Source organism: Gadus morhua, chromosome 9 (genome assembly GCF_902167405.1).
Source record: "Gadus morhua chromosome 9, gadMor3.0, whole genome shotgun sequence".
Classification (NCBI taxonomy): Eukaryota; Metazoa; Chordata; class Actinopteri; order Gadiformes; family Gadidae; genus Gadus; species Gadus morhua.
This window is the reverse complement of record NC_044056.1, coordinates 4,103,174-4,127,438: the sequence shown is the minus strand read 5'-3', so window position 1 is coordinate 4,127,438 and position 24,265 is coordinate 4,103,174. Positions and strand designations below refer to the sequence as shown.

The 24,265-nt window shown below is 45.0% G+C and overlaps 1 protein-coding gene across 2 annotated transcripts in view; it reads right to left on the bottom strand.

Annotated features, from left to right (window-relative positions):
* si:dkey-106n21.1 (solute carrier family 23 member 1) overlaps nt 1–20,626 on the bottom strand; it is a 32,625-nt gene extending 11,999 nt beyond the window's left edge. Inside the window, exons 1-6 of one of the 2 annotated variants that reach the window (XM_030366879.1) lie at nt 19,891–20,626; nt 11,223–11,402; nt 7,976–8,133; nt 7,122–7,296; nt 5,818–5,999; nt 4,686–4,803 (exon numbers count right to left, since the gene is read on the bottom strand). In XM_030366879.1, the coding sequence (XP_030222739.1) occupies nt 4,686–4,803; nt 5,818–5,999; nt 7,122–7,296; nt 7,976–8,133; nt 11,223–11,402; nt 19,891–19,962 (885 nt within the window). In that variant the 5' untranslated portion in view covers nt 19,963–20,626. Of the gene's footprint in view, nt 1–4,685; nt 4,804–5,817; nt 6,000–7,121; nt 7,297–7,975; nt 8,134–11,222; nt 11,403–16,187; nt 16,267–19,890 lie in introns of those variants that run through there. The other variant, XM_030366878.1, reaches the window with a different exon arrangement.
* Between the last annotated feature and the right edge of the window lie 3,639 nt (nt 20,627–24,265).

The following is a 24,265-nucleotide window of genomic DNA, read 5'->3' as shown; positions in this document are numbered from 1 at the left end:
AAACGTGTTTAGAAGCAATGACACTTGTCTAAACACGGGTGATTCTGCTTCTGTGTTTAGAAGCAAATTATGTTTCTTGCAGCAAAGCAGGAAGAAACATCATTGAGATGAACATAATAATCACCCACCATAAGAACTCTGTCGGACCTAATGATTGAGGATAAAAAAAATCGTATTGAACACGATGTGTAATTTCCTTCTATGACCCTTACGACTGCTCAGATCACTTTCACGGTTGCACAGAAATGTTGCTATGCTAAAATCAATCCCTTTAAAAACAATACATTACAGGTAATAATTAAAGAAATAGATAGGCTGATAGAAAGAACATCCGAAATACCACCCTTTTTACATTGCATTACCTTTCGTAATATGCAGGCACTTTTATCTCTAGCAACACTAAGTAAGCATTATCAAATAATACCTCAACAAATCCTAATTTGTAATACTTACAAATTAACAAGTGTAAGTATTGTATGTATTTCTAGCCAATAAAAACAACGTAAACGTGGTAATGTGCAGTTGTTGGGTCATCAGCCCTCCTATAATAAGGGATCTCATTATTTGGCAAGTGATGAAAGAGGGACCCAGGGCAATTTGGCCCCTGGGTACGGCATGTTGGGTCCATGCTATATTATTTTAGCAATATGCGGCTCAGTGGGGATGACTGGACTTTGTTCTAAGTAGAATATAAACCTGTCCTTGAATTAACCTTAGTCCTTGGGGCCCGTGCAATGTTATTTTCGCAATAAAGCGGCCCCGTGTAGATGACTGGAGTGTGTTTTAAGAAGAAACAAAACCCTCACATGCAATAATAGATGCATACTGTGGCTGAGCAAAGAGTGCCGTCTCCCCCTTTACACACAACTGTTACTAGGGCCAGCAGAAGAGAGGAAAGAACAAGGACAGCAACATTGCTTACGCACAAATTAACCTATAACATCAATGGAAAAAGTGAAAAAATGGAGAACACAAAGGAAACCCTATGTTTTTTATGATAACATGCCATAATACTATATTTTGTCAATTTCAAGAATAAAATCTGACAATGTGCAGTACTCTCATGTACCACCAGGGGAAGGTGCACCTTTTGTACACATTACACTGACGTTTAAATTCTTCATTTGTTTAGGTTCCAAGGGTGGGTTCTTTAATGTTCATTCTCATCCATCCACACTCCGATTCTGATTGTTTGAACAACTTCGATACAGCTCTGTACCTCCACTGTTTGAGGTGAAATACCAAGAGGCCTTCTGTCAAAACACTTGGACAAACTGTATTGACCTAGTGACAGCCAGTGCTTCTAAGGTATATTTCAAGCAGACTCAAACAAGATTATGTGTTTATATAGCCATTGATGATGAATTATAAAGTTCCTCCACTGTACATATACTATACTCTCACACTATGGGGTATTGTCATGGTCCTGTCCTGATTTCCCCGTTCACCTGCCTGCCAAGCTGATCTCACCTATTTAGCTCAACCACCTTCACCTGTTCTCCCTCTATATAAATCCTCTCTCTCCACTCAGTTTCTGCCAGATCGTCTCTCGATAATCACAGAGCTTTCCTGCGACTCCAGAAACGTTTCTCCAACGCTGATCCTGCCTGTCACCGAACCCTCGCCTGTCTGATCACCCGCCTGTTGTCGAGTCCCCGCCGGCCCGTCTGCTCCCCTGTTTCCGGCTCCTCGCCTGCCTGCCTGCCCTCCTGATATCGACCCCTCGCCTGCCCGACTACCCGCCCGCCGACGGTACCCCCCAGTCTGCCTGATTGCCTGCTGGTTCCCGAACTCTTGCCTGTCCCCGTTTACTCTGCCTGCCCGACCCTGATCATCTGTGCGACCAATAAAACCTTTGGACTGCTCTGTCACCATTGTCAGTCTGTGCACTTGGGTTCTGCCTAACCCCCGTTACAGGGTATACATTCCCAGAAATACATCATAGACATAATACATCAAATACATTACGATGTATTATAGCTTTTACAGTAAGCCTTATCTTTTCATCAGTAGGCCTATTTCTCAGGTTATACCCAAAGAAAATAGAGAATTATCTACACCTAGAGGCTAAAAACCTGCCAGATTGTTGTGCAAGTCAATATTATAAATTCCTTTATACGCATAGTGTGAAAACCACCGGGTGTATTATCAGTTGGTAGCCATAGCACAACATTGGAGTACTTGGGTTGAGTGTTGAATGTCAATACAGTGAAAGAGCAGAGAAAGCTGAAAACATTAAATCCAATGCAAATCATCACAAAAAGGGTAGAACGATCATGTCATTTCATTCACAGAGAAAGTGTTCCCCAGAATTGCATGTCCCTGTTTTAAATCAATAGGATCCTTTTAATATATTAATCGGTTTTGAAAGGTAAAAGATTCTTGCTTGCTCATGAATATATTTTGAGAGAGCAGGTAATTAGTCTAAGAGGATTACAGGCTAGTAGACCAAGGCCTTGAATCTTCCAGGGAGCCCAGACTTGCTGTTCTTAACCAGCCCTCCGACTCAGCACTGGTTGCCTTGATTGAATCTGTCATTCAGACTGCAGTTGAAGACCTTTCCAAGGCACTTCACCGGCTTCTCAGTGACAGACAGAGATCTGGTGTTCTCCCAGCCTGAAGCGGAATTTGTCTGTGACCTACCCCTTCTTAAGAACCAAGGAACTGGACTTTGCAGGTTTGAAACTCATGCAAGCCCACGCCATGACGCTCTCCGTCCCTGTGAGATCGTCCATGAAGGCCCCAATGGGAGGTTGCCTTACTCCAGACTTGCTGAGGGGACCTCTGCATTCTGGTGCCGCTGCCTTGACCAGCATGTTCATTGCTAGTGCGAAGAGGGTCAATGAGATTGTACAGCCAGTGATTATGCCCACTTCCAGCTGGTGCCAGTCAGATGTCATCTGGCCAGAGGACACTCTCAAGCTGAACTTTCTGTAGTAGTCCAGGATGAGGTCTTTCACCTCCTGGGGTGCATGGTGTTTCTGTAGTGCGACCTCAACCACCTTGTGGGGTATCGAGCCATAGGCGTTGGTGAGATCCAGCCATAGCACAGCCAGATCCCCTCCGCCTTCCTTTGCCTCCCTGATGAGCTGGGTTACCACGCCTGTGTGTTCTGGCAACCAGGAACCCCTGGTATTCCTCCCTTGTGCACTGACGTGTCGATGTACTTATTGCTCAACAGGGAGTCTGAGAGTCTCTTGGCTACGATACTGAAAAAGATTTTGCTCTCCACACTGAGCAAGGAGATGACACGAAACTGGTCAATGTTCTCCGATTTTTCATCTTTCGGTATGTTAACTCCCTCTGCATACCTCCATGACTGGGCGATCTTTCCTCTCCTCCAGATCACCTTCAGTGCCCTCCAAAGCCTTTGTAATAGCTTTGGGCTGTTTTTTATTCATCTTATAAGGCACTCCGCTTGGGCCTGGTACCGAGCTTCATCTTGCTCTCCGCACCACTTCCTCAACTTCACTAAGGCAGGGCTCTTTCAGGTTAAAGTCTGATGTAAGCTCTGGTGGTATGTCAGTGCAGCGCATGGGCCCGGCGGTTGTTCTCTGGTAGGGTCACTGTACGTGGCCTTGAGGTGGTTGTCAATGACATCCTTGGAGCAGGTAAGACAGCCAGTCCTCTTTTGACCAAGAAGCTGCTTGGTCAACTTGAAGCGGTTGGCCAGGAAAGCTGTTCTCTTCCTGGCTCTCTCTTTCCTCCTCCTCCTGTGGAACTCTGCCCTCCGCAGGGTCAAGACTTGTTTCCTTAGGATTGCTCTCAGGTCCGCTAGGCCAGCTCTCTCAATTTCCCCTGCTGTCTTTTACTGCCTCTTTAGCAGCTTGAGCTCTTCCCTGAGGCTCTGGATCTTCCTCGCTCTATGGTTGGAGCATAGGCCGATGACGTGGGCTTGGGTGCCTCCGTTCCAAATCGCTCAGCCGCGATGTTTGCTATGAAGGTGGTCATCGTTTTCAGCCGACGGTCCACATCCCGCTTGGCTGTCACTACCAAAGGCCTGATCTATATCCTCATCGAACTGCTGCCAATCAGACCTCTTCGAGGATTGAGGCCACTGGATCCTTGGTCGGGCCAAAGGTGCACAACCAGTTGTTATGGTTGGAGCTTGCTGGCTTTGGAGGCTCTGTGGGTTGTTGGGAGGTGCTGTTGTCTCTTGGAGGCTTAAGCTGCTTTCACAACGCCGCGCGGCAACTCGCCGCCTCCATTCATTTCGATGAGGGAAGGGCGGCAGAGGGGAGGCGGTTAGAAAAGCAGCTGTAAACCAGGAAGCGGTTTCCGCCCACGTGAACGCGCACAGATTTTGCCCTACCGCTCAGTTTTCCCCGTTTTGAAACCTTTAGGGTGGCATGTGAGCTGTTGGCAGCGGGTGTTGGCGACAATAGGATGCTCTGGGCACTGTGGGTTGCCTCCGGGCCTGGCTCCTCCTGCGTCTGACCAGAAGTGACTTCTGTGCATTGTGTCGTCATTGCCGCTTTTGTACATAAATATTTTGAATTAGACCTGTGAGAGACCCTTCCCTCCAGAGTTTGTCCAATGTAAACGCAGGTTTATAAGCCACAAGGTTGGTAGGCCACGTGCAATCACTGAGCAACAACGTTTTTTATCCTGAGCTAAGCGCACAAGTAAAGGTCCAGGACAGGTATGACACACGGCAAGGAGCCATGAGAGCAGGCGATACTCACAGAGAACAGTTTGAAGAGGGGATACTGAAAGATTGTCCACTTCTTGTCCTTGTAGGTAATCATGGGAACGTTGACCTTGCTCAGATACTGAGAGAACAGAATGATCAAACCCACCGTTCTGTGTAGGAAACGTAAAAAAAAGAAAAAGTAAAAACATCAGATGAAGAAGAAAAAACAATACAAACTGTCCTTAATGCGACATTATCATTGTCATGTGATCTGTGTGTTATAAATAATTCAATCATTTGTGCAGATATTTTGTATAATCTGTGTCTAGATTTGCTTTGCTCAGTACAGGACCAACTCAACACATCTACAGTCAACAGGGTTAGGGTAAGTCGGGTAAAATGTACTTATTGTAAGTCGCTTTGGATAAAAGCGTCTGCTAAATGCCCTAAATGTAAATCTAACAGTCATCAATTCCTATCAAAAACTACTGCAGTAAATACTGGAGAATATTGGATTTCAATTATCATTTGTCCTAGGATGCACAAAAACTTCTTGCCGATAAAAGAAATGCAGTTTCAATGGAGGCTTGAGATTGACGGATATGAGTTGCATAAAAACATCAATCAATTGATCAAAAAAAGACTAACTATGAGCAAAGTAGCACTCATTTAATCCCACCACATACAGCAATCAATTGACTTCCAGCCGAGTTTATATCCTAGTCACTCAGCCTATAGGCAAGAGGCCTCAATCCCTACCAGCTCCTCAACCACACGTATCAACTAAAAATAATGTTGTCGCTATAGGTGGAGACAGAGAAGATGGTTCTAAAAGCACAGAGCTGCATTGAGATAGATGGCACAGCCCTGGTGAAGTACAGCTAAGAAAGACGAGAGGGTATTGATCGGAATCTCACCAAACCAATCTAATGAGTTTACTCATTACAAAAGCGATGATCAGGGAAGCTAAGAGGACCCTGAAGCTAAGGGGCCTACCTGCATTTGGCATCCTAGATACACTCTGTCACTTGGGTTCAAGGTTCTTAAGAATAAGAAACCTGTTTCTACTACCTTTTTGTGTAGATTTATGCAATTAATTTTAATACATGTATCTTTTTCGAACATGTGTTATCGTATTTCAATAGATATTCTGATGCTGTGGATGGATCAGGGACGAGACCCACAAGGCTGCTATGCCCCAGTGGGCGCCGCACTTCTTCCCAGCCTCGATGAACAGTGACAGGCCAATGAGGTTGATGGTGGGGGCGATGGCCAGGGGGCCGATGAACCGCAGCACCAGGCCCACGAGTCCCGTCAGGCCCAGGACCACCTGTAGCAGGGACGACACCAGGATGGCCCCCTGGATCTTGGGACAAAAAGGCAGAGGGGAAAAATACAGAATTTTTAAAAGCTTTTTACACGTAATTTTATGCATACATTTTTGGGAATAATAGAACGTATATATACAAAGGTTTTTGTAAATACACATATTGAATAAATGTTTTTTTATTTTTTTATATTTGGTGTTTTTTTAGTTTGTTTTTACAGGGGTTTTATGTCTTTGTGGAACTGAAAATTGAAGGCAGATAGGAAGGTAACTGTCGGCGATGGGGTAGAGATTCCAAGAGGAGATTCCCAGTTGAGATTCCAAGTGGAGATTCCCAGAGGACACATTGGTCATATGGACATGCAGTTTGGAATCATCTTTCTGCTACACATCATAATACATGATGTATAGGGAGGATTTTCTGTACGTTTGTCTCTCTCGATACTGGGATCTCGAACTCATGTAAAAAGCGAGGGCACGCTCACAGTGTTTTTTTTTAGCAAATTGTTTCCCATCCCCTGACTTTTCTAAACCCTTCTTTGCTAAATAAGGAGATTACTGTAATGACATTCAATTAGTTGAACCTCTGCTGAACCTGATCTGTAACTGGGATAGTTTTTGTGTGTGTGTGTGTGTGTGTGGGGGGGGGGGGGGGGGGCGGTGGGGGGATGTACCGTATTCCTACACCACCTACATAAGCTGCTTGATCAGTAGGAGCTACTGTTGCTAAATGGCAGCATTCATATGGAATTAACCCAATGATGTTTGAATGTCAATGTCCGCATCAGAACGCATTACAACGTACACCGATTTGTTGCATCAAATCTCAGATCTCCGTAGTGAAGTTCCTATTTTGAACTTCACAACCACAACTTAATACCAACCTGCGCTATGTAACTTCTCTACTCTACTACAGCTATAAACGGTACTCCATTAAAAAAATATCTGAACTAGAACTAGAAAAAAGTATAAAACGCTCCTATCCACGAGTCTGGTCATTTCTGATGTGACACACACAATGTCCATCTGGAATTAATAATGTAACATCTTCAGTCCGTTTCGGTCAAAGAGTTAGCTAAATACTTGTAAATCTCCATTATTTCAACAGCTTCTTGACAGGATAAGCCTCTCTGCCGAAACCGGCGTATATCAAGGACATACCTCCCGTAGCCGGGTCATCCACAACTGGTCTGGGTCCTCCGTGGCCAGGGGTGTGGTGGTGTTTCCCAGGTCCATGGTCGGGGTCCCAGCGACTGGGCACTGCCACTTAGGGAGGGCCAAGATGGCCAGCGTGGGGGTGATCAGGCTGAAAGTACCTCCCTGGAGTATGGGTAACCTGGAGGATTGATTTGGTTGTAGTCTTGGTGAGCGATTATAGATAGATATTTTTTATTTTGCCTATGCGTCCGCAGGCCATGTTTCCACATGGATAATACGAATGACCTCCTGATGTCTTCTCTTGTATTCATCCAAGGAGGTAGAAGGCCCTGTATTGGAACTGTACGTCCTAACCCAACTAAATTCCTGCACAGCATTGTTGTTTTTTTACTTTAAAAAAGACATCATGGTTTTTGGAACGTTAGAAGCCTTTGAAACATGAAACATTTGCACATGTGTGCGCATGTGGACTCATGGCTCTACCATAGCATCTGGATATACATTGTTAAAGTAAACTACTGTTAAGAGCAGGAAGGTCATGTTTTTCCAACAAGTAGGCTCGGCCAAGTTGTAGTCCTCTTTGATGTGTCTACCTTGCGTTGCCAAATTTGCCGCAAACCAAGTTAATAACCCGGAGTCACCCCACTGTGCTATCTGTAGCTTAGCTTTCCTGCAGTTATAAAACAGGGATTTTTTTTCCCTTGAGAATGCACAGGATTTCACAACCAAGAAACACCCAAACCCAGAGTCCAAGTTCACAAGCATGTGTGTGCGTATGCGTGCGCATGTGTGTGTGTATGTGTGCGCATGTGTGTGTGTGTGTGTGTGTGCATGTGTGCGCACGTGTGTGTGTGCACCTGGTCCCGATGGAGGTCTGCAGCAGGGTGCACAGCCCCGATACGAAGAAGATGGTGGAGATGAGGTCGCTCTTGGCGGTGTTGTTGTCCCCTATGCAGAGGGGCTCTGCCAGGATGAGGGGCACGGCGATGATGCCCCCGAACGCCAGGATGTAGTGCTGGGGGGAGGGGCGAGACGAGAGAGGGATGAGGAGAGGTCATACACACCCACGCACACACACACACACACACACACACACACACACACACACACACACACACACACACACACACACACACACACACACGCACCTACACACACACACAAACACACACACACACACACACAGGCACACCGTGGCATCCCGCCACTTAAACCTCAGCCCGGACCAGCCCAAGGGTTGGTCCGGGATGGCCGATACCACCGTCACCCACCAGCCGGCGATGGAGAGCACCAACCGAACCCCAATCAGCGGGATGGGAGACACCTGGCTGGACAACCAGGGAAAGACTTTAAAAGGCACTCGGGAGCAGACGGAAAGGGCCGACGAGTGACGAGACAGAAAGGGCAGAGCCAGCCCTACCCTAGAGGTCCACGGAGATCCTAGGGGTAGCCGACCTGTCTGATTGCAAACCCTGTTTAAATAAATGCCTTTAATGGCTTAACCCTCAGTAACAAACGTGTGATTTGTCACTGGAACCCGGCGACAACGAGGACTGGGGTGCCACAGCACACACACACACACATAAACACACACACACAGACACACACACACACACACACACACACACACACACACACACACACACACACACACACACACACACACACACACACACACACACACACACACACACACACACACACACACACACAAGCATGTACATGGGATGTACTGGGAATGAAATTTGGCCCTCTACTTATCCCGAGGGGCGGGCCAAAGTTAGTCGCCTGTGCCTCCCATGTCCGTAATAGTCATTTTGGCAACTTTATTACTATTTGACATTTTCTTGTCACTGGCTGCCGTTGGCCCTCTTGCAACAACGCGCTATTAATGTTTACACGCAAAAAACTAAATTAGTGGTGATTGGCCAGTGTGTGCCCATTCCCAGAAACCAGGCAGGCAGAACACATATCGTGGACTCCCCTAATGAATGGGAATGAGACGGAACGTTACGTATACGTTGGGGGCCCAGGGGCCCACCGATGCCCACAGTCCACCCAGGATTTGTCCTGCTATGCCCAATGCCTTGAACACCACTACACACTCCTCCCCTCAGCAGTTCATGCTTCGGTTGGTGACGAAAGTAGTCGTCGTAAATGGAAACGTGCACATTTCTGATTAGTAGAGAAATATCTGAGAAATAACCCTATTTGCCAGGACGTTGGTTGGCCCAGAGTTTTTTCCCCAGACATTTCCTGCTTTGACTCTCCAACTTGCTTTTACTGCTTGCTTTAACATTCATGACTGCAAAGGTCGTCAAACCTCAACCCCAACTGCTAATGTGGACAGGAGATAAAATGTACTTTATGAAGGGACGTTCCGGAAGGGACGTTGGGGGGAGCTGAACTAATGAAAGAGCAGGTGATTCTGATCTTTGGTGGAATGTACGGATCGGATGGGTTCATCATCCGGTATTCCGTGGCGTGTGTGTGTGTGTCGACGTTTGTGCGTGTGTGTACGAAAGTGTCAGGAGGAATTACAGCTATTTAAATCAAAATAGCATACATTGAAACGCAGAACAGATGCCGACTGCCTCTATTTAGATTTACAAGCCCTTTTTTTAGTTGCGTGACACAGCTGTTGCGTATATCAGATGCGGGCGGCGCGGTGGTAATGTGTGTCAGGGGTGAAGGGTGAGGTGGTTCTAGTTGGGGGGCTACGGATCAGAGCCCCCCCATCCTGCCCTCCGGCCCGGAGCTGTCAGACGACGTTGTTGGACGACCCGCACTCAATCTACTCGCACACACACATTGAGGGCATGCGCTCTAACTCATCAGCACACGAATACACGTAGACGTTGGTCACGCGGAGTCGTTTGAGACGACACGACGTGACATGATTGACAGCCCCTCAGGCTTCCTACAGCGCCGGTGATGCAAAAGACCGAGAGCGGTAGACTGCGGTGCTCCGGCCCCGCAGATTAGGGATAAGTCGGCCATACCTCATCCCTAATCGTCCGTGTTGAAGATGGGGTGAGACGACCTGCTTGTTGCAGTGGGATACGTCTGTAGGAGGGTGACCGGGGGGGAGGCCTTCACACTTGACAAGAGTGAAGGATCAGGTGGAAGGTGGAGGGAGGAGGGAGGATGGAGAAATGCAGAGCAGATGCTGATAGTGGTGTGGGGAGGGGGGGGGGGGGGGGGTGGTTCTGTTTGGAGTTATGCAGCTTTTTTGATCAAGCTGTAGGCGTTCCATATATCAGGCGTGGGGGAGTGCATTATGTTTGTCAAGCCCTCCCTGCCTTCTGATAAGGAGCCGGTGGGCACCATCACAGCGGAGACCTTTGCCTTCAGGGCCCTCCGGCTGAAATGCTTAAGGTCAGGTGACGTAGTATAAAGAGAGACAGAGTAGATAGGGATGAGGTCCGCTGGGTGCGGTCCGCTGGGTGGGTCCAACCCAGACTTTCATCCAGGATACCAGGGTTAACGTCATGCATCATTTTAGACTTAGTTGACTTTTTAAATGATTAATTTGTTGATGATGCATGGATGACGCACGGATTCATGGATACAGGGCGGGTTGGAGAACTGAGTGGCATTCAGTTACGCAACTTCAGGAAAGGAACGGTCAATGCACAAAGATTAATGTGATCATTCATATAGCGTTCACCGTCGAGGATCGCTCTGGCAGCTCTGTGAAAAGGAGGAGGAGGAGGTCAAGGAGGAGGAGGAGGAAGAGGAGGAGGAGGAGGAGAAGAATAAGGAGGAGGATGAGAAAGTGGAGAAGAAGGCGGAGTAAAAGAGGGAGCAGAACGAGGAGGAGGAGAGGGAAGACAAGGAGGTGGAGAAGAAGAAGAAGAACCAGGCTATACTTTATGAATCCCTGTGGGGAAATCCATCAATGCAGTTTCCCCGCCGAATGCCAAAACCGACGGGGCGCTCGTTATACGCAGCCTTGGCTGGCTCCAGTGGAGCTGCCAGCGTTGATATAGTAAGCGTGACGTGCCCGTTCTGCTTCTCCTTCAAAGTGCCAAGAGCGGGGTTACAGAAGGACAGGGGCAGGAGAGGGGACAGGAGAGGGGCAACAGAGGGGGCAGGACTCACCTGGAATCCCAGAAGGATGCAGAGGTACCACGGGGGTCGGTCGTTGAGGGAGTACACCAGTTCCTGACCCTTCCCCACCTCCTCCTGCTCCTCCTGCACCTCCTCCGCCAGCTCTACCCTCGAGGGGGTGCCGGAAACCCCAGTGCTGTCACTCCGTAGCTGGTCCTCAACCTCAGGGCCCTTGAATGATTAATGGGGGAAACACAGACACAACAGCACCATAAAGATGGATCACAAAGAATGTCCATTGTTCGGGCCTTCTTTGTTTTATTGTCGTTATCTCAACTGTTATTTCTTATCATTGATTGTCTCATGTGGGAGAATCGAACTGTGTTTTAGATCCCTTTGGTTCCTTTGGTGTACCGAATGATCTTTGAAGGACCGGAAAGAAGGGCTTGGTTTACAGGGCTTACATGTGTTTGTTTGCTTGTTTCAAAATTACCTCATTGTGTGCGTGTGTGTGTGTGTGTGTGTGTGTGTGTGTGTGTGTGTGTGTGTGTGTGTGTGTGTGTGTGTGTGTGTGTGTGTGTGTGTGTGCGTGTGTGTGTGTGTGTGTGTGTGTGTGTGTGTGTGTGTGTGTGTGTGTGTGTGTGTGTGCGCACGCATGTGTGTGTGTGTGTGCGTGTGTGCGCATGTTGACATGGAGTTGACGCACTTAGGGACACATGGACAACATTCATTTCAAACTGTAATATCAGCGTCCTGGAGGCAACCCCAGCCATGTGGTTTGAGGTAAGAAAGCGCTTAACCAACAAAGTAAAAAAGTGAATGTCAAGCTAAGTGTACCCTCTACCCTTCAATCAAGCAGGCTTGACTTTCTATGTTTTCTTTGGCGAAAGCCATTTGTCGGATATAGCCAACTTCACAAGTTATTAAAATGTATTTATTGTTTTATACGTTTTTGCATATTCAAGTTGTCCTGGTTGACTCCAATAGGGTTATCCTGGGATTCTGACCAATCTGCCAACGGATGTTTTAGTGTTCATGGTGTCTGGCCCTACTCCCATTCAGACAGATTTCCAGCAGACCTGGCCTGGGTTAGACCAGGTCAGACCGTTTATCCAATACGGGGCCATGACTGAATAGAGGAACCAGCACTGGGAGGAGCACTGTTGTCACACGTTTCTTTGGTCTGATTGGCTGTAGATCTATCTAATTGCAACAGCTACTCTCCCAGGAGGTCTTCTCAGAGGACTGTTTTCTTTTTTGTGTGACCAACCCATAAAACATGTAGATTGTTGTTTTCTTGATTGCCTCAATCACATTTACAAACCTCTGCACCTTTGTTCTCAGTGTCTTCATTAAACAACGATCATCATCAGCGCAAAATAAATAAATAAGGCTATGATACAAAATGCACTTATTTTGTGTTGCACGTCCTGCCACTTAATGTATGCACTTATTGTATGTCGTACTTAGTTATAGTACTTAGTGGTTCAGAATTGTATTCTAGCTAGCTTTGTTGTATACAGGGAATGGGTTAGCCCCTAGCGATTATTAGTGCTTTGCACTTGGTTCTATGAACAGCCTTACTGTACCGACAGTGATATATTGTTCACCTTCTTCTGACAAAGGTACATTTGAGGCCCTTCTTGAGTCTGCAAACTCATTTCAACTCCTCTTACTTTCCAATGGAAAAACTTGTGGTGCGTTGTGTTGGGCCAAAATCTCAGGGCCAGTTTTCTGTCTAAGTCCAGACCGGCTACTCTGCCGTAGTACAACAATATCAAAAAAGCCACTACTCACTACCAAGGCCAGCTCCTCACCTATCCTCTCTCCTCTCCACTCTCCTCTCTTTCCTCTCCTCCCCTCTCCACTCTCCTCTCCTCTCCTCCCCTCTCCTCCCCTCCTCCCCTCTCCCCTCTCCTCTCCTCTCCTCTCCTCTCCTCTCTATCCTCTCTCCTCTCCACTCTCCTCTCTTTCCTCTCCTCCCCTCCTCCCCTCTCCACTCTCCTCTCCTCTCCTCTCCTCTCTATCCTCTCTATCCTCTCCCACCCTCTCCTCTCCTCTCTCTCCTCTCCTCCCATCTCTCCTCTCAGCCCCTCTACTCCCCTCTCTCCCCCACTCTCATCCCCTCTCGACTCCTTCCTCTCGACTCATCGCTTTGTCTGTCCTCTCATCTCCTCCCCTCTCCCCTTCTCCTCTCTCTTTTCCTCTTCTCCTCTTTGTTCTACCCCCTTCCTTCTACTGATGTTATTATACATTAGAGATCTGATATTACAGCGCAACTGACAACTTTACATTGACAGCCGCTTGTAGCACTAGTTATGAATGATATATTGCCCACTAGGTTGGAGCCATAGGGGGAGACATGCACTACTTAACTGCTTGAAGACACACTGAGGTTCCAGATGGATGTTAAGAAGGCCGCAAAGAGCCCTAGCAAACAACAGTGAGTTATGCGCGACCATTTCCGCTGGACGTTCTCGTTCAACAGGGGTAGAGAGAGTGGCGACAAGACCTCACGTGAGTTATGGACTGCAGGTCGTCGTCTAACAGGAACCAGATGCGTTGTCAGGACAGGAGAGATCACCGTGAGATTCGCGGAAAGGCGAAATTAAACTCACAGAAAAAGTCCTGACCTGCTGGGCCCATCCAGGCCACTTGGAGCCAGCCAGAGCCCGTATCATCTTACACCCATCAGAGGAATCCCACCTGAGGCTGATGCAAGGAGCGCCCGTTCTGGTACTACATGATGGTTAGGTTGGGGCCTCATATCCCTGTCTAATGACTCCATTTGCTTGCTGATAAAAACGCGTTGGATATCCGCGGATGATAAGGTGGAGGAAGAAGACAGTCTTATGCTGCTCGGAGCACAACTCTTTTAGGGCCAAGCTTTCGCACTCCCTGTTTTCTATGAGCTTTTTTTTCACTCCGATGCATGTTAAAATGTATATGCCAGTTGTATGCCGCATGTTTATTTAATACTGTTTTTTATTCCTTCTGATGCCATGTGGTTCCAATGGGAGATCTTTTGTTACAAATTGAAGAGTAAAAGCGGTGCTTTTGTGCTTTGGCCACATTGGTATTTGACATGTTTAGATCATATCAATGGCAGACCCGCTGGAAGAGAGGGCATTCTATGCTTTCTATTATAATCCATCAGTGTATTATCATACAAGACAAAACATTTTTTATGTATCCATGATATTATTGTATTGATATCGCATGGGGAATTGCCAGGGGAAACACTTGTGTGGTTTATTTGTGTTTTGAAAAAAGGACTGCTTGTTGTTCTAACTTTGTTGATGTGATATTATAATGTGAAACACGCGTCAGCATGTCGCAGGGCGGCCGCCCGTTGCTAGTACGGTAACGTACGCATCACTTGTTCACAGATCTCTGAGTGAAGCAAGAGAACCAACATACAAGGGACTACATTGAGATTCAACTGGCATTCATAAATCCTGTTGGAATACGTGTCGCTTGACCTAGCCAATGGTGTGACCCAGAAACCCATCCGTCGATATCCCCAAGTGCATGCTGGGAAAGATTCACATCTGTGTTCATAACGCTAATCACGGGCCATGGATGGTTTTGCACCGACAATGTTTATCATTTGGTAGGCGACAGGCGAGTGTACGTGTACGTGTGTGTGTGTGTGTGTGTGTGTGTGTGTGTGTGTGTGTGTGTGTGTGTGTGTGTGTGTGTGTGTGTGTGTGTGTGTGTGTGTGTGAGTGAGTGAGTGAGAGACATTGAATCGTTTCCACCAAAAATGTGCATTCTCTCAGGGAAGACAGTTCACACCCCAGGGAAAGGGAAAGATGAAAGTTGCGAGTTTCTTGTACTCTCTCGGTGAAAAATCTGAAATGGACCGTGAGGATGTGTGGAATGATGTCCATGAGGAGTTCTGCATGATCTGCAGGGCGACACTTAGCGATACAGTGATGTTCTCGACGGTGAGCAGTAAGTCCATGTGTGGGCAATCTTTCCCTGGGATTAGGAGGAGCTCGGTTTTGTTGAGGTTAAGCCTCAGGTGATGGGCAGTTGTCCAGGTGCTGACGTCCGCCAGACATTCCGATATGCGGGATGCAATCAGGGTTTTATCAGACGAGGGGAAAGAGAGAAACAGCTGAGTGTCGTCAGCATAGCAGTGATAGGAACAATAAAAATTAAGACTCTTTTTTTTTCCTCCACCTTATAATCCGCAGCTCGAAATCCACACGTTTTTTAAAAGCACGCCTAGGGAGTCATTAGAAAGGGATATAAGGCCACAAAACCAGAAATACGTATATCTATACATATTTTTATATATCTATATCGATAAATGAGACATCAAAAAGAAAGAAAGCAAAAAATGGGGTTCTCCTACCGTCAAAAGTAGTTATAAGGATTGGCTTGACCTTGGATCCCAACATGACCTTAGACCCCAACCTCATCTATCATCTCTGACTGGTGGAATTCTTATTTCCGTACCTTCCTCTTGAGCAGATTAGCGTCCATGTAGATGTAGTCACCCAAGGAAGAACCTTTTGTGGATCTACAGCACAGGTTGGTGTTAGGAGAAGTATGGGGCTGGCGGGTTAACAGATGTGAAAACCTGCACATCTAACCCTAACCCTAACCCTTTATTTATTTACAGTTTGCTCCAAGATTAAATCAGCTTTGATACATCGCGACATAGCCGGAACTATAGCCTAAATTGGAATTCCTGTGTCGGTGCACGCTTTGGTCCAAGCCCATTTCGCCGTCCTGCCACGGCTTTTATGCATGCCCTTAATGCCTCTGTTCTCCTCTCAAGCAGTGACAAAAAGCCCTGGGACCACTGTTAAAGAAGAAGAAAAGGAGGTTTGAAACATTACCACAGGGGAAGAAAATGAACTTCAACAGAACCCTAAACTTCAACAGGTCTGATTTAGACTCTATGGGTGATGATGAGGAGGGGATCTGGCCAAGATGAGATGATAGGGAGAAGAGTGTGTCTTGAAAGACATGAAGACATCAGTAGACTACAGGAGTACTCACGGCGAAGGCAAGGTTGTCCGTGCCTTGTTCTGTCAGTCCTAGCTCAATCTTGTGCTCCATAGAAAGATGCATGGTCGAATCCAGAAATAAAAGAAAAGTTTTTACAACGATTGTTAGAAAAGAATAATAGCAATCGAAAAACAAAAAAGACAAGAATCTTGGGTAGTTGTTCAGAAGAGGAACTTTTGAGGGACCATTCCTTGATCCAGGTGAGCAGAGAGAGAGAGAGAGAGAGAACAAGAGTACTTGAGAGAGAGGACTCTAGAACCTTCAGAGAGCGTCCGAAAGAAAACAAACATAGAAAACTGAGTGAGCAAGTTTAATCTTAAAAATGTTTATCTGTCAATCTTTTTTTGCTCTGAGTACCGCCTGCATAAGACTATTTTTTTTTCCTCCACCTTATAATCCGCAGCTCGAAATCCACACGTTTTTTAACAGCACGCCAAGGGAGTCATTAGAAAGGGATATAAGGCCCAAAAATCCAGACATACGTCTATCTATACATATTGTTATAGATCTATATCGATAAATGAGACATCAAAAAGAAAGAAAGCAAAAAATGGGGTTCTCCTACCATCAAAAGTAGTTCTAAGGATTGGCTTGACCTTGGATCCCTACCTGACCGTAGACCCCAACCTCATCTATCATCTCTGACTGGTGGAATACTTATTTCTGTACCTTCCTCTTGAGCAGATTAGCGTCCATGTAGATGTAGACACATAAGTTCATTGCTGATGAGGTGTTATGGCTGTGCAAGCTATTAAGATAACCCGTCTTTTTCAGAAACCTTTGTTTCCTGTGACAAGACTAGGTATGTGTGTGTGTGTGTGTGTGTGTGTGTGTGTGTGTGTGTGTGTGTGTGTGTGTGTGTGTGTGTACGTGTGTGTACGCGTCTGTGTGTGAGCCTCTGTGTGTGTGTGTGTGTGTGTGTGTGTGTGTGTGTGTGTGTGTGTGTGTGTGTGTGTGTGTGTGTGTGTGTGTGTGTGTGTGTGTGTGTGTGTGTGTGTGTGTATAGGTGTGTGTGTATGTGTGCATGTGATGCCTGTCTTATTGTTAATGTTGGATTGTGGAATTGTTCAATTGAATGTCTGAAATATTCTCTCCTGTTCTCTTTTGACACTGTAAGCACCCGTAAGGCATAAACTGAACCTTTGCTCCCATCTAGTGGTTAAGATCTGTAACTACTATAGTTTCACAATAGCAACAAATGAAGCTGTACAATACCCTGCTACAAATTGAGCTCACTAATCACTGAAGTAAATTGACAGTTGCGACAACTTATAAATATTGTTGATGTTGATGGTTACTACTAACAGATAAAGTAACTTGGGAAGGTTACAGTTACCTTGTTACTAAGTGACTTGGGAAAGTTTGAAGTAACCTGTGACAGCTTTTGACAGATTGCTTTGGTAAATGCCAAAAGTTGTATAAAAATAAACTAATACTAAATGTATTCTTTCAAAGATTAATTACGCCTCTCAACTCTGTGCTTGTCCAAGACAGCCAATTAATCATTTTATTCTAAGCCTTGCATCCAAAGACATTTTCTTAGTGTTAGATAAGCTAATATTTCAATTATCATGGACGCAGAGACGTCACGTTGGCAGTTCAGTAAAATGACATTCCAATATTAAGATGGAATGTCACTGGTTATTTGTTCTTTGAAACAGGGCGTTCCGATGGGATTACATTTGCACCATGACAGCCCTCGACTTCCTGAGAAATCTGCAAAAACACACTGGAGGCATCCACAACAAACTTCAGGTTGCATAATATACGTAACCTGGGAACGTTAGAAGTACCTTGGGACAGTAAGAAGTATCTTGGGACAGTTAGAAATACCTTGGGATAGTTAATAGCAACCTGTGACAGTAAGAAGTAACTTGGGACAGTTTGAAGTCCCTTGGGACAGTTAATAGTAACCTGGGACAGTAGGGACTAGGGAGTACCTTGGGACGGTTAAAAGTACCCTGGGACAGGTAGCAGTAACCTTATATTCACAGTTGTAATGTATACACTTATTGGTTTATCCAGTAAACTAACTTTTTAACAATTTATTGTTGAATTCTAGGTATTCAGGACTCATCTTTACATTCACAGAACAATAGGTAAAACACAATGCGTCATTTGGTTTACCCATAAAGACCAAACCATGCTTAAAAGGGACACATAGAATAACAGTAGACTTTCGTCATTTATGTTTGACTGTAAACTAATACTAAATGTGTTCTTTCAATGATTAATTATTCCTCTCAACTCAGTGCTTGTCCCAGACAGCCATTTAAACATTTTATTCTAAGCCTTGGTTGATTTATTCATACAAATAGTTATGGAGACACAGTTATGAAACAAGACATAGGGTTTTTAATCTTGACACTGGCAGTGAATGAAGAGCACATTCCCTTGACCTCTGACCTTGAACTGAAAAACTCCTGGGGAAATTGAACAGAAAACAAAAGAATCACTGTCCTAACCCAAGGGACAAGGGAGGGGGGTTGAAACTGATCCTACCTTTAATGGCAAATTCCTTTCGCTGCCAATATTGTCTTTTGTGTGTGTTTCGTATGAGACGACCAATGATTTGAACATGTCGATCCGTTTTTGCGGTCGGATACGTTCGCTGGTTTATCGAAAGTTCTACCTAGCTTTAATGTCTCAATGTAAGCCGCTTAAGTTGGTGTAAATGAGAGAGAGCTAATAAAAACAGTAGTGGAATACTAAAATAATATTTCATCATCCTACAGAGGGTTCATAGTTGGATGATAAAATGAGTCAACGCTAGATTTTGCTCATCTCCACCAGATGTATTCAAATCATTTACATGTCATGAATGAGTGTATGAATGACAATACAACGACGCAACAAGGACGCTGTGCCGTCAATTAGTTTGGAAGCCAAAAAGAATGAACCACACGAACGTCTTCTTCTTGCCATCTTGACCGTTTTTTAGAACTATAAAATGGTACATCGTGACAGCAAGGACAGGGGGAAGCAAACCACATCTTTTCTTTTGTTCCTACAGCTGTACCCTGTTTATTTGGTGACCCCAGGGTTTTTATTATTCCTAAATCTTTCATAGATCGGAAATTGAGTGGTTCTACAGCACATGTTGGTGTTAGGAGACGTATGGGGCTGGGGGGTTAACAGCTGTGAAAACCTGCATTTCCCCATGCTGTCTGACCTCTGCCCTTACAACATTCACAACAAACCCTTTATTTCCTTCTTCTATATTTACATCTTTCTCTTTATGTCTTTAGATCTTGTTGACCTGTTTCTTTTGATGATCCATAATTGTAACTAGGCCTACATTTTTATTTATTCACAGTTTGCTCCAAGCTTAAATCAGCTTTGATACATCGCAACATGAACTATAGCCTAAATTGGAATTCCTGTGTCGGTGCACGCTTTGGTCCAAGCCCATTTCGCCGTCCTGCCACGGCTTTTATGCATGCCCTTAATGCCTCTGTTCTCCTCTCAAGCAGTGACAAAAAACCCTGGGACCACTGTTAAAGAAGAAGAAAAGGAGGTTTGAAACATTACCACAGGGGAGGAAAATGAACTTCAACAGAACCCCAAACTTCAACAGGTCTGATTTAGACTCTATGGGTGATGATGAGGAGGGGACCTGGCCCAGAGGAGATGATAGGGAGAAGTGTGTGTCTTGAAAGACATGAAGACATCAGTAGACTACAGGAGTACTCACGGCGAAGGCAAGGTTGTCCATGCCTTGTTCTGTCAGTCCTAGCTCAATCTTGTGCTCCGTAGAAAGATGCATGGTCGAATCCAGATCCAGAAATAAAAAAAACTTTTTACAACGATTGTTAGAAAAAAATAATAGCAATTGAAAAAAAAAAGACAAGAAATCTTGGGGAGTGGTTCAGAAGAGGAACTTTTGAAAGACCATTCCTTGATCCAGGTGAGCAGAGAGAGGGAACGAGAGAGAGAGGGAACGAGAGAGAGAGAGAGAGAGAGAGAGAGAGAGAGAGAGAGAGAGAGAGAGAGAGAGAGAGAGAGAGAGAGAGAGAGAGAGAGAGAGCGAGAGAGAGAGAGAGAGAGAGAGAGAGAGAGAGAACAAGAGCACTTGAGAGAGAGGATCAGGTGGACTCTCGAACCTTCAGAGAGCGTAGTAAACAGCGAAAAAAGTTAAAAACCGAAGGAAAAACAAGCTCTTTTTCTATTTGTACACGCTTGCGACTACGCATTTCCCGGGGGAATGAGGGAACGCTCCTGCTGGGGACTCTACTGTAGTCTCTGCTCCCCTTGCTCTGACTGGTCCAGGCTAGGCTTCACCGCGCACACGGGGGGGGTCGATTTAGTGTCGCAGCCTACCGGTCATGTGCAGCCCTTGAGTTTCCCATGCCTGTCACACCCCTCCAACCAGCAAGTGGGCTCCCAACGAGCCAAAGTAAATACATGAAATAACCAAAAACTATAATAATGTTACAATCCCAATGTGCTCAAAAATACACACGTTGTCACATGTCACATGTTCTCTAGATTCAGCATTTCTCTTAAAGGTAGGGTATTTGGAGACATCAAGTTACAATTTGAAACGGACCCCAGGCCTCAGCCCTCCCTTCAAAGCCTCTCCTCCTAAACACGTGAGTAGCATGCTGGTTTCAGCATTAAGTCCGCCAAGCAGTTTGGAAGACTCTGGTAATGTGCAATGAGGTCAAGGGAATGGTGCACGCAGGTGGCCGGGTAGGTATAAATGGATCCATCCAAGCCGTGAGAAAAATTATCCGCAGGAAAAAGGATGCAATCGCCCATTAAGGCTTAGCTTATACGACGCGAGCCCGCACCCACAAGAGATGTTAAAGTCTCAAAATGAAATGCCCATTGGCCATAGGACTTTCTCTGTTTACCAACATGCTAACAGTGTTATTGTTTACAAACAATAACATTGATTTATTGATTGCTGTCAGGATGTAAAGAGAACATCAACGAAAATGATAAAAAGTGATGAAAAACACAGCCTAAAACAGGTTGACGTCATTATTAATGGCTATTGGTGATGTACAACTGGGTCCTATTTTACCATTTTGTATATTTCACTTTGCCGTGGCTAATATAGCGATTTCTGCAGACGCTACTAGGACTTTCTCCTAAAGAAGACTTTATTTTCAGGCAAATAATAAAATAAAATCCTGACAATCAACCTTATTCATTTAAACTCTTTGTTTTTCGATATTGTGTTTCATGCTTGCACACTTTGATATTTCTGGTTCCTAAAGTACAATATGTAATATTGATTTGACGCCCCACAATTAAATGTTAGATTATAGAATAATTACATCGATTAAATGAAATGATTATGATGGGGGCCATTATCAATATCTCGCCTACGGACACGCAAACCTCCAGTTCGGCCCTGCACATACCGAACGTTAAACGGATTTCCTGATCGCCTAATCGATTCACGTCCGCAGCGCAACGGTCACAAGAGTCTGTGTGAAGTAGTCTTGAGTAGGCGTTTCCAGGGTATATTATCCATGCTTTTCTCTAAGCTTAGTTGGAGATTGAAGATTTGATACAGTGAATCATAAGGAACTCACCTGACGCAACACAAGGTTAAAACATCTGGCAGACAGGTTTGTATCGCTGCTGGCTCCATAGAATATTAGTTTTAGTTTAAAGGGCAGGCCACAATGACCCCATCACATCGATTAAAGAGCCAGAACACTTGAGAAGAATATGCACGAATATATATCTCGCCATATTGATGGCCACAACCTTCACTCATAACTTTCTTTGCTGCCTGCATGTTTTCTCACTTTCATTAGTAGCCGGAAAGCGCTGGATTAATGTAGGCTACTATAAAAAGAGAGAATGTTAATCATCTACATTGTGTACATGGCAAAATAATGGAAAAATGTTTGGTGGATCCTGTGCCAAAATACCGTCCCAGTACACTGCATGAACAAGTTAATTAAATTAGTTAATACATTATAGATTATTTTTGACCTGATAGGCAAATGAAAGGTAGGCCCATGTGTTAACTTCTCAATGAACCCTAACCCAACAAATCCATAGATAATCCCATGTCTAATTAAATATCCAGGACATGTGAAGGCACATACATACTGATTAACATACCTAGGTGTAAGAGATTATATTTCGGATCTTGGCGAGGTACAGGCGGAAGAAGGAAATAAATAAACGAACCATGTGCAGTGGTCGACTGTGACAGACATGAGAGAACTGCACGCTATGCTGTTTTAAAAGGTTTGGCACGCGTAAATTTGGAACTTTGGTCCAAGATACATCACCAATTTATCACAAATATTCTTAAACTATTTTCAGGTGGTTTTCCGAGTAGGCCTATGTAGTTCCACCCGCAGTGTAACCGGCTCTGTGTTAATCTATTAAAGAGAGATACGTTTGAGTTGACAGGGACTCGTCGAGCTCTGAAGTCATGGACTGATTTGATGCTGATTTATAACAAAAACGGCAATATAGAAATTGCCCCCACCAACATGCTGCCTCTCTCCCGGCGCACAAATCGATTCCTCTGGATTTGAAATGCTCACATGATGTCCGAGCTGAAGTGGTCCCGCCCCCGCTCCACTCCTACCTGTCTTCCTTCATGTCGATAGTGAAATGTTTTTCCACTGTGCGAGTCATTCTGTTCGAAGGGGTTGTAAGTTCCCTATTCTGCCCCATTGGTTCCCTTCAGCATCTGTTTGTGACTTCCCTGAGTCTGATCTCTGCATTTGGGAGACACAGATAAGATTTCCCCAATATCCACATTCTTGGCTAACTCCGCCACCCAGTAACCCAGCCTCTCTCCCCAGTAACCCAGCCTCTCTCCCCAGTAACCCAGCCTCTCTCCCCAGTTACCCATTGCCATCACCAGAGAATTGTGGAAATGTGAGAACACCCTTGAGTTCTCTCCTAAAGTCTCTTTTGATAACATCGTCCAAAAATGCATTGTGTAAAAATTGCATTGCCTTGTGAAAAAAGGGGAAAATGCATTGGCTTCCAGTTTACCAACTTTTAAGTTTTGTAATCCTTTTCTTTTGTCAAGTTTGGGGGTCTCGTTCTTTTTAGAATGCAGGTGTCAAAACATCTTTAGTAATAAGTGTCAAAGTAATTTGCATCACCAGCTTGTTCTGAATTTAAAGCTACCATATTATATTGCAACATTGTTCACCAACATGCTATCATGTTGTTAAATAACATTGTGTTGTCTCAACATGACGACCACCTTCTCGCAAAACATTGTATCACAACATTCCCTCATGTCCTTGTTCCCTTATTGTCCACTAGGTGTCAGTAGAGGATAATCCAAAAAACAGTTGCTTGGTTTTTCTGCAGAAAGGTCTTCAACATTAGCTCTTCAACATACTACCTTTTAAGCAAAATGAAGTCCTAAACATGGCAATAGTTTTAGCATAAGTTTCCAATGCTATCATAAAATCAATTATAACTCATTCCTGAGTGCCTGAAGTAGTATAATTTAATACACAATGGGATGACGGGGCCTTACGGAATGGGTGAGAACCCCAGACTTGTGGATCATTCATTATTTCTAATTCAATGCACTGTATTTTTTTGTGTAAGCAATGCGTATGTAATGTGTAGGCAAATTGTACCCTGTTCAAATGATATTAATTCCCTGAAAACATTTAATTTAATAATTTCATAATTGTAACAATGCATTGCATAATTGATAACGTCTCTGCAGCCTTTTGGTGCAAAAACGTGGTTATTTTAAGAGAGAAATCTGAATAGCATGTTATTACATACAGAGGTAATTATGGAATTTCAAGGAATTTTCAAGATGGTTACGTTCCGAATGTGTGGGCCTCCCAGCACCTAGATATGAGACGCGTCTGTATCATCAATAGACATCACATACCCACAGGCTAATCAACGTTTGAGGGCTGGCCCCCCCCCGCTGGGTGCCTTAAGTATGCTAGCAGGAAATGGCTGTGTGTTCGCACCAGCGAGGATTAATGAGACCTAGCAACTGAGGTGTGGCGCTGTGTGTGTGTGTGTGTGTGTGTGTGTGTGTGTGTGTGCGTGCGCGTGCGTGTGTGTGTGTGTGTGTGTGTGTGTGTTCTGCAACACAAGAG